General features: G+C 48.6%; 1 protein-coding gene across 1 annotated transcript in view; it reads left to right on the top strand.

Annotated features, from left to right (window-relative positions):
- The window catches only part of gphna (gephyrin a), a 97186-nt gene that overhangs the window by 29026 nt on the left and 52359 nt on the right, over positions 1 to 15801 (top strand). Inside the window, exons 7-9 of the mRNA XM_056295475.1 lie at positions 224 to 493; positions 2706 to 2807; positions 8065 to 8202. Of these exons, the coding sequence (XP_056151450.1) occupies positions 224 to 493; positions 2706 to 2807; positions 8065 to 8202 (510 nt within the window). The remainder of the gene's footprint in view (positions 1 to 223; positions 494 to 2705; positions 2808 to 8064; positions 8203 to 15801) is intronic.

The raw sequence follows: 15801 nt of genomic DNA, 5'->3' as shown, positions 1-15801 counted from the left end.
ATCGTTTCATTACTGCAAATTGGTTTGATTTTATTGATCATTGGGAAGTAATTTTCAGTTTGATGGTGCTAATGTGGGCTCACTAGATTCTGACTAGAATTTCCCTTTGGCGCCCCCTGTCCCTCATGTTAAAAAAAAAGATTCCATGATGCATTTTTGTGTCTCTCAGTAGCTCTTCGCACTTCCCGATAACTTAAAATCTCACTCTGCTGATTTTATTCAGGAGTGTTTCCAGTTCATCCTGCCCGCTCTGCCCCATGCCATTGACCTGCTACGAGAAGCCTCAGTCCGGGTCAAAGCCACGCACACCGCGCTGGAGCAGCTGCCGTCGCCCCCTCCTCTGCTGGCCAACACCCACACCATGGAGCGGGGCACGCAGTGCGAGGACGAAGAGGACGAAGAGGAGGAGAGAAGGAGAGGGCGACACTCTCACAACCACCATCATCACCAGCACGGCTCCTCCCACATCACTGCTGCCGCCATTGCTGCCAAGGTATCCGGAATTACTATTTCTTCCGAATAAAACCCGTGTAGGCTGAAGGGCCCTTACACCACATTGTACATACGCAGACACCGCATCATTCTTCATCATCATTCATCATCATTCATCGTTCTTTTCACACCAAGCAAAATTATAAACCGAACCCTTCAGCTACAATGAAAGGCTTTCGTTAAGTTTCAAAACTTATTTTGAAAGATATTTACAGGAATTGAGTGGCATTTGATCGTGCGTGTGCGCTACAGTGTGGTGCAGCTAATATGCTATTAACCTGAGAAGAGAAAACGGCCTTAGTAGCACACACGCTAGGGTGTCGGGAAAAGGAAGGACCGATAGGAGAACTCTGGACGCTGCGCTCGATTTGAACTGAGAAGAGAGTTCTGTTTAGAGTCCAGTGCTCTGTGGTAACGTAACTGTTAACCACTATACAAACCATACATTACAGTCAACAAATACAAGCCAAAGAAAACAAGATTATACACACACACACACGCACACACACCTAGGGGCAATTTAGTACAGATGATTCACCTGACCTACATGTCTTTGGACTGTGGGAGGAAACCGGATCACCCGGAGGAAACCCACACAGACACGGGGAGAACATGCAAACTCCGGACGACCCGGGACGACCCCCAAGGTTGGACTACCCCTGGGTCGGTTTGCAGCTGAGTGTGAAATGGCTGGGATGAGAGTCAGCACCTCCAAGTCTGAGGCCATGGTTCTCTACCGGAAAATGGGGGATTTCTCTCTCCAGTTGGGGATGAGTTGTTGCCTCAAGTGAAGGCATTCAAATATCTCGAGGTCTTGTTCACGAGTGAGGGTAGGATGGAGTGGGAGATTGACAGGTGGATTGGTGCAGCATCAGCAGTAATGTGGACGTTGTACCGGACCGTTGTGGTGAAGAGGGAGCTGAGCTGGGAGGCAAAGCTCTCAATTTACCAGTCAGTCTTCGTTCCAACCCTCACCTATGGTCATGAGCTTTGGGTAGTGACCGAAAGGGTGAGATCGCGGACACAAGCGGCTGAAATGAGTTTCCTCTGTAGGGTGTCTGGGCTCAGTCTTAGAGATAGGGTGAGGAGCTCGGACATCCGGAGGGAGCTCGGAGTAGAGCCGCTGCTCCTTCATGTCGAAAGGAGCCAGTTGAGGTGGTTCAGGCATCTGATCAGGATGCCTCCTGGGTGCCTTCCTTTGGAGGTTTACCGTGACGTCCAACTGGGAGGAGACCCCAGGGTAGATGCAGAACTCGTTGGAGGGACTACATGTCCAGTCTGGCCTCGGAAAGCCTTGGGATCCCCCAGGAGGAGCTGGAGGGCATTGCTGGGGAGAGGGTCATCTGGAGCGCCCTACTTAGCTTGCTGCCACCGTGACCCGGCCCCAGAGAAGTGGCTGATGATGATGATTTATATACACACACACACACACACACACACACACACACACACACACACACACACACACACACACACACACACACAGGTATATGTCCAGTATTTTGTGTGACTATGGTAGTACCAGCTAATAGCTGTGTACTTACCAACTGGAAATCATTTCTTCATTGCTGTTGTCTTTCCCTCTGTGAACACCCATGTGTTAAAGAGAGGGTTCCCATCCCCCCTCCTCTTCATGTGCATGTGAATAATCACAGCTTCGTTAAGCGTTTGGTGTGATTCATGCTCCAGACCAAAGTGTTGTAAATTTGACCTCCCTGTTGCTTATGAACAGACAAGTGTTATCGGCTCTGTGCACAACTGTAGTCCACTGACTTCCTGTTTCCGCTGCAGCGGTCATACCAGTTTCCTGTTTGTTAGCGTGCGCTATTGACAGTGGCATATTTTTCGCGACGCCCGCAAGATCGTCCTCATAACGGTGGACGTAACGTGATATGTACAACTTGAAACTTTCCACCCGTTTGCTGGTAGGTGCAGGTGGGAGTTTGTCGACAGTTCTGTGCGCGTCGTTGACATTTATCCATGGTAAATATCGCAGGCGTCGCGAAAAATATGCCACTGTCAATAGCACACACCAACAAACAGGAAACCGGTATAATCGCTGCAGTGGAAACAGGAAGTCAGTGGACTACAGTTATGCACAGAGTCCATTGCTTCCAATATCGCATGGAATTGTTGGTGTTGGTTCATCCCATTCATGTGTTTTCCGTGTGTGTGTGTGTGTGTGTGTGCGTGTGTGTGTGTGTGTCCATCAGACTAGTCATGCTGTGGTCATGGCTAAGGGGGGTCCATACTTGCCTGGCACCACACCTGCTCCCCCTATTCATTTCACCTGCTCTTGTAACCATGACAACCAGGTGAGCGAAACACCCCACCTCTCCTTTCATTAGTCACTTCCGTCATACCACGTTGTCAGAATCCTGCTTATAACGTATCCCATGTAGAATTTCCTCTGAATGTGGGATTAGTGTGTCGCCGGACCATGTGTGTAGGGGAAATATTGGCTGAGGGCAAAACAAACCAGAGAAAATCCTGCATGGGGGGTATTTTAATGACTAAGGCTGTGTGTCCACCCAAGACCTCTTTCAAGAAAATGGTGCGAGCACCAACACTGAAGGTGAGCATTTGAGTAACAAAAATGGATGCTGGGAGGAGATGCTGGGTAGGTTTTGCTGCTCAATGAAATCAGCATCACGACAAAATGATTATTTCTCTTGCTTCATCCATATTATAATAATATGCATCCATCCATCCATCCATCCATTATCCAAACCACTTATCCTGCTCTCAGGGTCGCAGGGATGCTGGAGCCTCTCCCAGCAGTCATTGGGCGACAGGCGGGGAGACACACTGGACAGGCCACCAGGCCACCACACACACACACACACACACACACACACACACACACACACACACACACACACCTAGGGACAATTTAGTACTGCCGATCCACCTGACCTACATGTCTCTGGACTGTGGGAGGAAACCGGAGCCCCCGGAGGAAACCCACGCAGACATGGGGAGAACATGCAAACTCCACACAGAGGACGACCCGGGACGACCCCCAACGTTGGACTACCCCGGGGCTCGAACCCAGGACCTTCTTGCTGTGAAGCAACTGCGCTAACCACTGCACCACTGTGCAATAATATGCATATAATATGTAAAACAAAAAAACCCCACATTATCTGTTATCAACACTGTGTGTGGTCGTGTGTGTGTGTGTTGGACCTATCACCCTAAAATCTTCTGTGCACAGTTGAAGACTGTATGATGAAGGACCTGTCCAGTTAAGACTATGATGAAGGACCTGTCCAGTTAAGACTGTATGACTAAGGACCTGTCCAGTTAAGTCTGTATGATGAAGGACCTGTCCAGTTAAGACTGTATAATGAAGGACCTGTCCAGTTAAGACTGTATGACTAAGGACCTGTCCAGTTAAGTCTGTATGATGAAGGACCTGTCCAGTTAAGACTGTATGATGAAGGACCTGTCCAGTTAAGACTGTATGACTAAGGACCTGTCCAGTTAAGACTGTATGATGAAGGACCTGTCCAGTTAAGACTGTATGATGAAGGACCTGTCCAGTTAAGACTGTATGATGAAGGACCTGTCCAGTTAAGACTATGATGAAGGACCTGTCCAGTTAAGACTATGATGAAGGACCTGTCCAGTTAAGACTGTATGATGAAGGACCTGTCCAGTTAAGACTTTATGATGAAGGACCTGTCAAGTTAAGACTGTATGATGAAGGACCTGTTCAGTTAAGACTGTATGATGAAGGACCTGTCCAGTTAAGACTGTATGATGAAGGACCTGTCCAGTTAAGACTGTATGATGAAGGACCTGTCCAGTTAAGACTGTATGATGAAGGACCTGTCCAGTTAAGACTGTATGATGAAGGACCTGTCCAGTTAAGACTGTATGATGAAGGACCTGTCCAGTTAAGACTGTATGACTAAGGACCTGTCCAGTTAAGACTGTATGATGAAGGACCTGTCCAGTTAAGACTTTATGATGAAGGACCTGTCCAGTTAAGACTGTATGATGAAGGACCTGTCCAGTTAAGACTGTATGATGAAGGACCTGTCCAGTTAAGACTGTATGATGAAGGACCTGTCAAGTTAAGACTGTATGATGAAGGACCTGTTCAGTTAAGACTGTATGATGAAGGACCTGTCCAGTTAAGACTGTATGATGAAGGACCTGTCCAGTTAAGACAGTATGATGAAGGACCTGTCCAGTTAAGACTGTATGATGAAGGACCTGTCCAGTTAAGACTGTATGACTAAGGACCTGTCCAGTTAAGACTGTATGATGAAGGACCTGTCCAGTTAAGACTTTATGATGAAGGACCTGTCCAGTTAAGACTGTATGATGAAGGACCTGTCCAGTTAAGACTGTATGATGAAGGACCTGTCCAGTTAAGACTGTATGATGAAGGACCTGTCCAGTTAAGACAGTATGATCAAGGACCTGTCCAGTTAAGACTGTATGATGAAGGACCTGTCCAGTTAAGACTGTATGATGAAGGACCTGTCCAGTTAAGACAGTATGATGAAGGACCTGTCCAGTTAAGACTGTATGATGAAGGACCTGTCCAGTTAAGACTGTATGATGAAGGACCTGTCCAGTTAAGACTGTATGATGAAGGACCTGTCCAGTTAAGACAGTATGATGAAGGACCTGTCCAGTTAAGACTGTATGATGAAGGACCTGTCCAGTTAAGACTGTATGATGAAGGACCTGTCCAGTTAAGACTGTATGATGAAGGACCTGTCCAGTTAAGACTGTATGATGAAGGACCTGTCCAGTTAAGACTTTATGATGAAGGACCTGTCAAGTTAAGACTGTATGATGAAGGACCTGTCCAGTTAAGACTGTATGATGAAGGACCTGTCCAGTTAAGACTGTATGATGAAGGACCTGTCCAGTTAAGACTGTATGATGAAGGACCTGTCCAGTTAAGACTGTATGATGAAGGACCTGTCCAGTTAAGACTGTATGATGAAGGACCTGTCCAGTTAAGACTGTATGATGAAGGACCTGTCCAGTTAAGACTGTATGATGAAGGACCTGTCCAGTTAAGACTTTATGATGAAGGACCTGTCAAGTTAAGACTGTATGATGAAGGACCTGTCCAGTTAAGACTGTATGATGAAGAACATTTCGTGGTTGCGGGGATTCAAGACCTTCGATGAACGTTTGTTCTTGCTATCGCCGTTCCCTCTCTCCATTCACTGTCTAGCTCGCTTGGCCAGTGCTGCTTCCCGCTCTGAGTCAGCCGTGCGCTTGCGTGAGCCACATCCACGTTTGATCGAGCAGTGACGGTGTTGAAACATTGTGTGTTTGAGTCTTGAGCGTAAATGAAAAAGTCGATCACATTTCACAAGTCGGAAAAACCGTTCGCTGCTGATGTCAGCACAGGAGAACTGGAGGATCACTGGACGAAACGCAAGTGATAGCCTCCATCTTTAGTTTCCCAGGGTTAGGGTCATGCCAAAATGGTAGCATAGTAAATGTTTTGATGCAAGCTAAAGAAGGATGAATCAGTTCATCTGGACACAACCTTTATTGACAAACATTTCATTTCAGAGATGGCAGTGGTTTTTTTTTAACTAGATTGTTTAACACAACCTTGGAAAGTGAGAGGATGCCTGAGGAGTGGAGAAGAAGCATACCGGTACCGCTTTTCAAGAGTAAGGGCGATGTGCAGAACTGTAGCAACTACAGAGGTATAAAGTTGATCAGCCACAGCAGGAAGATATAGGAAAGAGTAATAGAAGCTAGGTTAAGAGGAGAGGTGACGATTAGCGAGCAGCAGTATGGTTTCATGCCAGGAAAGAGCACCACAGATGTGATGTTTGCTTTGAGAATCTTCCCTTTCCAGAGACACCAATATTATTGTTCTGGTCCAAACAGAACCAGAGATATGCCATTTTACATATCGGATGGCACCAATGCATGTTGAAAAAACTAAGTGGGTAAGCAGTTACTTTTGTAAATAAAAAATAATAAAAAAACAGTAAACACTGTTGAAGTACTGAATTGTGTATGGTTTCCTGGCTGGTTCTAACCCTTGCCTGGCAGAAGAGGAGTGTTTAGGTAGTATAGACGTCTATACAGAGTGTATAGATGAATAGAGAAGTGTTTAGGTATAGACGTCTATACATAGTGTATAGATGAATAGAGGAGTGTTTAGGTACAGATGTCTATACAGAGTGTATAGATGAATAGAGGAGTGTTTAGGTGTAGATGTCTATACATAGTGTATAGATGAATAGAGGAGTGTTTAGGTATAGGTGTCTGTACATAGTGTATAGATGAATAGAGGAGTGTTTAGGTATAGATGTCTATACAGAGTGTATAGATGAATAGAGGAGTGTTTAGGTACAGATGTCTATACATAGTGTATAGATGAATAGAGGAGTGTTTAGGTAGTATAGATGTCTATACAGAGTGTGTAGATGAATAGAGGAGTGTTTAGGTATAGATGTCTATACAGAGTGTATAGATGAATAATATCTCAAAAGGTTCTGGCAGCTTAGCTTTTTCAACAAGCATTGGTGCCATCCGATAAGTAAAATAATAATAGTGGTATCTCTGGAAAGGGAACATTCTCCTCTGTCTTGTCGTAATGGCTGATGTGAAATTTGGGGAGGCCACAGCCCCGCTAAAAGCGATCTAACAACGTCCGTGCCTGCCGTGGCCACTACGGGGTTAATTTTCAGTGGCTCCATATCCACATTTCTTCTGAATATATCAAGCTGCATATGGACCAAGTTTGACGCTTTTATCACAAAACGCACAATTTTGATGCTAAGCTGCCCCACTCTATTAAAACTTGATTTTTCATATTTCCCATTCAGTTGGCCTGGGTGCTGTGCAGAAGTAGTATACTGGCAGGAGAGACACTGGTCTTTCTCTCCACATGTGTTGTGTATCTGACCGCTGCTCATCTCGCCTACTCGTGGGCGTGTCGGCCCGATGATTTCTGTGCACAGTTAGGACTGTATGATCAAGCACCTCTCGTGGTTGCAGCGACTCCAAACCTTTGAAAAACTCGTTTTATACACCAGTTGAGCACTAACCCCTCAGCTGGTTTGTCGCCTAAGTCCGAGCACCGGAGAAGGGGAGGTAGGCCTGGCAGGGATCCCCGCCGCAGGTCCTACTAGTTTGGATTTTGTTTCTTCTCTCTGCTATGACTAACCTGGCTTTCGCTTCTTCTCGTGTCCCTGCCCTCCTTCATTCTTATTGGGTGTTGCAACCAGAAGCGATCCTGACGAGTTGTGCGTTTCAGTAAAAGTTTAAAAAAAAGAAAAAGAAGAACAACTTTGGGGAGAGTTGGAGCATCTACGGAGCTAAAACGAGACCGGGTCTCATCATTTGGTTGAGCACGCTCAAAATGCGACCTTTCCAAACTATACAAAAATACACATACCGCCTTCCTATTGGTCTCTGGTGGACGCATGGCCCAAGTTATCTAAATGCCAGTCAGTGTACCCACCTGTCATCCATTACGCCACCTGGCATCCATTACACCGACCGCGTCAAGGTGGAGAATGGCCATAAACTTTGTGTGTGTGTGTGTGTGTTTTATGTGTATCTCTCTAGATTCCAGACTCAATCATCTCTCGAGGCGTTCAGGTGCTCCCTCGAGATTCCGCCTCTTTAAGTTCCACTCCGTCTGAGTCGCCACGGGCAACACAGGCCACCTCCCGCCTATCCACCGCCTCCTGCCCGACTCCCAAGGTATGCTCGCAGGAACGCACACACACACACACACACCTTTCTTTTAGATATCCACACGTGAACGTTGACGCACGAGCGCACAGCTGTGTGCATGGCATGGAGTCCATGACATGCGGGAGGCCGGTCGAAGCTCGTCTCCAGAAGGCGCTCATTCCACCAAACACAACGTCCGGCGACAGAGGTGGACACCCCGGCTTCAGAAAGTGAACGTCCCACCACGTGTTCGTTCTAGCCAGTCACTAAACGAGGCGATTTCGCTCCACCTGGCTGAAGAGTTGTGCTAATGAAATTCAGCTGGTGTAGTGTGTGGGTGGGACAAATACGTGGCAGGACTTTTACTTTCTGGAGCCGGGGTGTCCGCCTCTGTTCAGGGTACATACGTTTTAAGAGTCAGCTGTGAACTGGAAGCATCCTGGAGGAAGACAGGAGGGGGGACAAGACAGGGGAGGCGAACAGGTTAGGGGAATGCATGACAGGAAATACAGTAAAACACACCTTTTATGGGCGTCTGGGTGGCGTGGCGGTCTATTCTGTTGCCTACCAACACGGGGATCGCTGGTTCGAATCCCCTTGTTACCTCCGGCTTGGTTGGGCGTCCCTACAGACACAATTGGCTGTGTCTGCGGGAGCTGGATGTCAGTATGCATCCTGGTCGCTGCACTAGCGCCTCCTCTGGTCGGTCAGGGCACCTGCCGGGGGGGGGACTGGGGGGAATAGCGTGATCCTCCCTCTCGCTACATCCCCCCTGGTGAAACTCCTCACTGTCAGGTGAAAAGAAGCGGCCACATGTATGGGAGGAGGCATGTGGTAGTCTGCAGCCCTCCCCGGGTCGGCAGAGGGGGTGGAGCAGAGACCAGGACGGCTCGGAAGAGTCGGGTAATTGGCCAAATACAATTAGAAGAAAAAGGGGGAAAATCCAACAAAACAAATATAAAGGGCTATACCATAAGTCAAGTCTCACTGATGGCCAAGCAAGTTTGCCAGTACAAGTCATTTGACTCGGTAAGGTGCCCGCATGGAAAAACACAGGGGTCATAATGCAGCAGTCTAAAAGAAGGGAGCCTGATCGTCAAAAATTGCATAAAAAGGTGAAAAGAATCCAAGAGCATCGTCGTATTTCATAATATCAGGTGGGAAAGGAGTCAAAGAGAGTCATAAAATAACGGGTATGTGCTGAAAATCCAAGAGGCAAAAAATCTGTTTACTGGAAGACCTGCTTATCGTGGGTTTCAAGCATGGTGTTAGGTAATGAGTTTTACACTTGTAGGAGTCGTGGTGCTGTAGTGGGAGAGTTTGTGATTGGTCATCGACGCAGTAGACAGTGTTGACGCTAGGTGCCTTCAAATACACACACCATGTGACACACTGCAGGGTATTCAGCCTACCACAGCCTACCGTTACCAGCTTTCTGTCAACAGTGTCTTTCCACTGTATCATGAGAGGCTCGCCGAGCCGAGCGAGAGAGAGGGAGCGAGCAAGAGAGAGGGAGCGAGCGAGAGAGAGGGAGCAAGGGAGAGAGCGAGAGAGAGGGAGCAAGAGAGAGAGAGAGGGAGCGAGCGAGAGAGAGAGGGAGCAAGAGAGAGAGAGAGGGAGCAAGAGAGGGAGAGAGGGAGCAAGAGAGGGAGAGAGGGAGCAAGAGAGAGAGAGAGGGAGTGAGCGAGAGAGAGAGAGAGCAAGAGAGGGAGAGAGGGAGCAAGAGAGAGAGAGCGAGAGAGAGAGAGGGAGCAAGAGAGAGAGAGAGGGAGCGAGCGAGAGAGAGAGGGAGCAAGAGAGAGAGAGGGAGCAAGTGAGCGAGAGAGAGAGAGAGAGAGAGAGCAAGTAAGCGAGAGAGAGAGACAGAGCAAGAGAGAGAGAGGGAGCAAGTGAGCGAGAGAGAGAGAGCGAGCAAGGGAGAGAGGGAGCGAGCGAGAGAGAGCGAGAGAGAGGGAGCGAGCGAGAGAGAGGGAGAGAGAGAGGCAGCAAGTGAGCGAGAGAGAGAGAGAGAGCAAGTAAGCGAGAGAGAGAGAGAGAGCAAGAGAGAGAGAGGCAGCAAGTGAGCGAGAGAGAGAGAGAGAGCAAGTAAGCGAGAGAGAGAGAGAGAGCAAGAGAGAGAGAGGGAGCGAGCGAGAGAGAGGGAGAGAGAGAGGCAGCAAGTGAGCGAGAGAGAGAGAGAGAGCAAGTAAGCGAGAGAGAGAGAGAGCAAGAGAGAGAGAGGGAGCAAGTGAGCGAGAGAGAGAGAGAGAGCAAGGGAGAGAGGGAGCGAGTGAGAGAGAGAGAGAGAGAGCAAGGGAGAGAGAGGGAGCGAGGCAGCAAGTGAGCGAGAGAGAGAGAGTTGGAGAGAGGGAGCAAGGGAGAGAGGGAGCGAGCGAGAGAGAGAGGGAGAGAGGGAGCAAGTGAGCGAGAGAGAGAGAGAGAGTGGGAGAGAGGGAGAGAGAGGGAGCAAGGGAGAGAGGGAGCGAGCGAGAGAGAGAGAGGGAGAGAGGGAGCAAGTGAGCGAGAGAGAGAGAGAGAGTGGGAGAGAGGAAGCGAGCGAGAGAGAGGGAGCAAGGGAGAGAGCGAGAGAGAGGGAGCAAGGGAGAGAGGGAGCGAGCGAGAGAGAGCAAGGGAGAGAGGGAGCGAGCGAGAGAGAGAGGGAGAGAGGGAGCAAGTGAGTGAGAGAGAGAGAGAGAGCAAGAGAGATAGAGGGAGCAAGTAAGCGAGAGAGTGGGAGAGAGGAAGCGAGCGAGAGAGAGGGAGCAAGGGAGAGAGGGAGCAAGGGAGAGAGGGAGCGAGCGAGAGAGAGAGAGAGGGAGAGAGCGAGAGAGAGAGAGCAAGAGAGAGAGAGAGAGAGAGTGGGAGAGAGGAAGCGAGCGAGAGAGAGGGAGCAAGGGAGAGAGCGAGAGAGAGGGAGCAAGGGAGAGAGGGAGCGAGAGAGAGAGAGGGAGCAAGAGAGAGAGCGAGAGAGAACAAGAGTGGTTGCTAGGGAGCGTGTTAGGTTGTTTCTGTCTGATCTCTCTCCCCACCATGTGTCTAAACCTGCCCTCTAACCCGAATTGAGTCAAACCAGATATTCCCCGAGCCGAGGAGGGTCATAATTGGTAGTGGAATGGCGGCCGTGAAGTCGGGTCGAAACAGAGGTGATGTAAAACAAAACAAGGAGTCGAAGAGAAGCGCCGGTTCTGACAGCTCTGCCGAGCTTTGGGTTTATCTGACAAGTCTGTGTACATGTGCGGGTGTTGGGTAGTTTGTTTCTCCTGCCCCGTTCGTTGCGGCCAGGGTGCTCCCAGGTAAAGCAGAACCGACGCCTCCTCTCTGTATCCCCTGTTATGTCTCCTGTTCCTGCTTCTGGTTCTGCCTGTTAATCCCACGACATAAAGGGAGGTGGCGCTCAGGCTAACCAGATGAGGTGTTTGTGGGTCAGCTTAGTTCACCCCACCTGGCTCACGTTCCCAGCTGACGGTTTGTTTGTTTGTTTGTTGCTCTGCTTGCTTTCAACGTTAATAACTAAGAACTAGTTCCTTGGGACCATTGGATTATTTTTTTTTCTTTAAATTTATTTCCGGTTTTTCCCTTTTTTCTCCCAATTTAGTGGCCAATCGATCCCTATTTTAATTCAAACACCCACCCTCGTACCGCATGCGTTCGCCAACTGCATCTCTCCGGCCGGCAGTCTCGAAGGAGACCGCCTCGCCACCTCCGTGACAAGGCGACTCCAAGCCGAACCACCGCTTTTTCCGACACACCCAGAGACGCATTCACGTGACGAACACAAGCCGACTCCGCCCCCCTCCCGAAGACAGCGCTGCCAATGATCGCTGCTTCATCGAGTCCGGCCATAGTCGGATCTGACTAGACCGGAGCGCGAACCCCGGTCCCCCAGTGGGCAACTGTATCGACACAAACCCGATGCTTAGACCGCTACACCACCGCGGACCTACCATTGGATTATTGTAATTGAGTTTATGGTTTGCCTCTACTATTATTTTATGGATTTTATTCGATCGGCTCCTGCACTGACTTGATCGCGCCGAAGTCTCCGATTCTGTAGTGCCGGGGCTGTGTGTGGCTTGTTTCTAGCCTGTGGCTAAACTAACCAAACAGTTATGCCAACTTCGCCCTGCGAGGACTGTGTGCTACTCAGGGAAGCAAACAGGAGGATCGCTGACCTTGAAGAGGATGTTCGATGGCGTTCTGATGAACCCCATAAGAAAGACTCCCTTTTGACCTGCTTCATGGATGTGGCTTCTGGCCCGTCCAAACGGATTGCTGCTCTCAGTGCAACCATCCAGGACACAGTTCTGTGGAACCCCTGCTCCACACCTAACCGCCAGTCGTCCTCGGCCGAAGCGATGGTCCGTGGTCGCAAGAGAGGCTCGGACATGGCTTCCTCACCCCCCTCGCCTAAGCCTCTCCAAGCGCTACGTGACCCTGTCTGACGACACTCCGGTCCACCCAGCTGATGTTCCTGCGGTTCCAATGTGTCCCGATCTGGAGCCCTCTATGATAATGGTGCCTTATGTGGTACCACTGTACCAGGTGAGCCACCGGGGCGCCCCTGCTCTACGGAAGTCTTAATGAATGCTTTGGTCACGTCATGCATTGACTACTGAAATGTGATCCTGGCAGGCATCCCCAACAAACTTATTCACCAACTTCAACTCATCCAGGATCCTGCAGCACGGATTATTACACGTTCAAAGTCCACTGACCATGTCTCTCCCCTGCTGATTCAATTACACTGGCTTCCTGTGTCACAGCAGATTAGTTTCAAAATCTTATTCTTAGCATTCAAAGCTCTTCATAATCTGTCCCCTGCTTATCTCACAGACCTCCTTCAAACTTACACTCCATCTCGCTCCCTGCGGTCTTCACCAGCAGGTCTATTGGCACTACCAGCCATCAACCTCAGCCCAATGGGTGCCAGGGCTTTCTCCTGTGCTGCACCCAAACTCTGGAACTCCATTACCCATCACATCCACATACTGGACTCCGTTACAGAGTTCAAAACTGCTCTTAAAACCCACCTTTTTAAACTAGCGTACTCACTTTAACAACACGAACAGCATTATTATTATTATTATTATTAATTATTATACCTTTCTGTAGATGGGCCTCCATTTGACTGTTCATATTCCCCAACCTCCAAGTGTCACAACACCACCAGGCAAAAGACTGTGACAGTATCGGACCGTATGGGACAGTACGAGACTGTATGGGACGTATGGGGCCATATGGGACAATATGGGATGTATGGACAGTATGTGACTGTATTGGACAGTATGTGACCATATGGGATCATATGGGACAGTATGGGACCATATGGGATCGTATGGGACAATATGTGACCGAATGGGACAATATGTGACAGTAGGGGACTGTATTGGACAATATGGGACTGTATGGGACAGTATGGGACTGTATGGCACATTATGTGACTGTATTGGACAGTATGTGACCATATGGGACAGTATGTTATCGTATGGGACAGTGTGGGACTGTATGGGACAGTATGTGACCGTATGGGACTGTATGTGATCGTATGGGACAGTAGGGACCATATGGGGCAGTATGGGACTTTATGAGACCGTATGGGACAGTATGGGATGGGACCGTTTGGGACTTTATGGGAACATATGGGGCAGTATGGGACTTTATGGGACCATATGGGACAGTATGGGATGGGACCATATGGGACCGTATGGGACATGGCTGCACCAAAACAAGCCGTGGACTAGGAGGAGAGCCAGAGAGAACAGCCTTTCATGGTCAACTGCCTGCTTTCAGCGTGGGACGATGTGTCAGTCAGTGCAGGGCAAACTGGGGGGCACCTACAGAAGTAAAATGACCAATTAAACTTACATGTCTCCATCAGACATCGGCTCTCTTGTGCATCTACGCCCCTCGGTGCACAGCGGTGCCAGCAGCGCAGAACAACACAGCACGTAACCTCCTCCTCCATGGAGGTCATGAGGTCGTGATCTCATGGGCCATGTGTTCTGCAGCCTGACCACACATTACCATGCACTCTCTCCATGCTGGCAGCTTGTTGGACACGTAGTTGTTGGAAAGTGGGGCATAGCCAGTGTGTGCATGCCTACATCATTGCTATAGCAACCTATATATAGATTAGCCAGCAAAAGAAAATAGCTAGCTGAACACACAACTCCAATCACTGGCAGAGGACATTGTGGACAGTCAGTCTCAAAGATGAGAGCTGAACAACAAATCAGATTTATCTTCTGTCTGAACATAGCCTGATTGTCTTCAGCAGCGTTGGTGTGTGTGTGTGTGTGTGTGTGTGTGTGTGTGTGTGTGTGTGTGTGTGTGTGTGTGTGTGTGTGTGTGTGCTGGACTCTCGGCTCGCTTGCGTACCCTCATTTCCTGTACACACTCGCACAACATCCTGAAGTAGTCATTAACACATGCATATAGCTACGTGACAGGTGGCTAGTGGAGGACAAATTTCAGCTGTTCTAAATGTGTTGATCTGTAGTCAATTTATTCTGCCTGAGTTGCTTAGAACGTTTTTTATAGTAAATTCTGCTGAAGTGTGACAGTCCGTCAGTCTTCTCTTGCATGCTGTGCTGCTTATTGTGTAAGTAGGATTGGATTATTTATCAAAAAACAGAGCATGGAAATATCGAGTCTCGCTCTTCAATTCAGATGTTCTTGTTACAGTCCTGACTGCTACTCATCAGATGTTGTTGTTACAGTCCTGACTGCCACTCATCAGATGTTGTTACAGTCCTGACTGCCACTCATCATCAGATGTTGTTACAGTCTTGACTGCCACTCATCAGATGTTGTTGTTACAGTCCTGACTGCTACTCATCAGGTGTTGTTGTTACAGTCCTGACTGCCACTCATCAGATGTTGTTGTTACAGTCCTGACTGCCAACCATCAGATGTTGTTGTTACAGTCTTGACTGCTACTCATCAGATGTTCTTGTTACAGTCCTGACTGCTACTCATCAGATGTTGTTGTTACAGTCCTGACTGCCACTCATCAGATGTTGTTACAGTCCTGACTGCCACTCATCATCAGATGTTGTTACAGTCTTGACTGCCACTCATCAGATGTTGTTGTTACAGTCCTGACTGCTACTCATCAGGTGTTGTTGTTACAGTCCTGACTGCCACTCATCAGATGTTGTTGTTACAGTCCTGACTGCCAACCATCAGATGTTGTTGTTACAGTCCTGACTGCCACTCATCAGGTGTTGTTACAGTCCTGACTGCCACTAATCAGGTGTTGTTGTTACAGTCCTGACTGCCACTCATCAGGTGTTGTTGTTGTTACAGTCCTGACTGCCAATCATCAGATATTGTTACAGTCCTGACTGCCAATCATTAGATGTTGTTGTTACAGTCCTGACTGCCACTCATCAGGTGTTGTTACAGTCCTGACTGCCACTCATCAGGTGTTGTCGTTACAGTCCTGACTGCCACTCATCAGATGTTGTTACAGTCCTGACTGCCACTCATAAGATGTTGTTGTTACAGTCCTGACTGCCACTCATCAGATGTTGTTACAGTCCTGACTGCCACTCATCATCAGATGTTGTTACAGTCTTGACTGCCACTCATCAGATGTTGTTGTTACAGTCCTGACTGCTACTCATCAGGTGTTGTTGTTACAGT

The sequence above is a fragment of the Lampris incognitus genome, chromosome 16, assembly GCF_029633865.1.
Source record: "Lampris incognitus isolate fLamInc1 chromosome 16, fLamInc1.hap2, whole genome shotgun sequence".
Lineage (NCBI taxonomy): Eukaryota > Metazoa > Chordata > Actinopteri > Lampriformes > Lampridae > Lampris > Lampris incognitus.
This window is presented reverse-complemented; position numbering and strand designations above follow the sequence as displayed.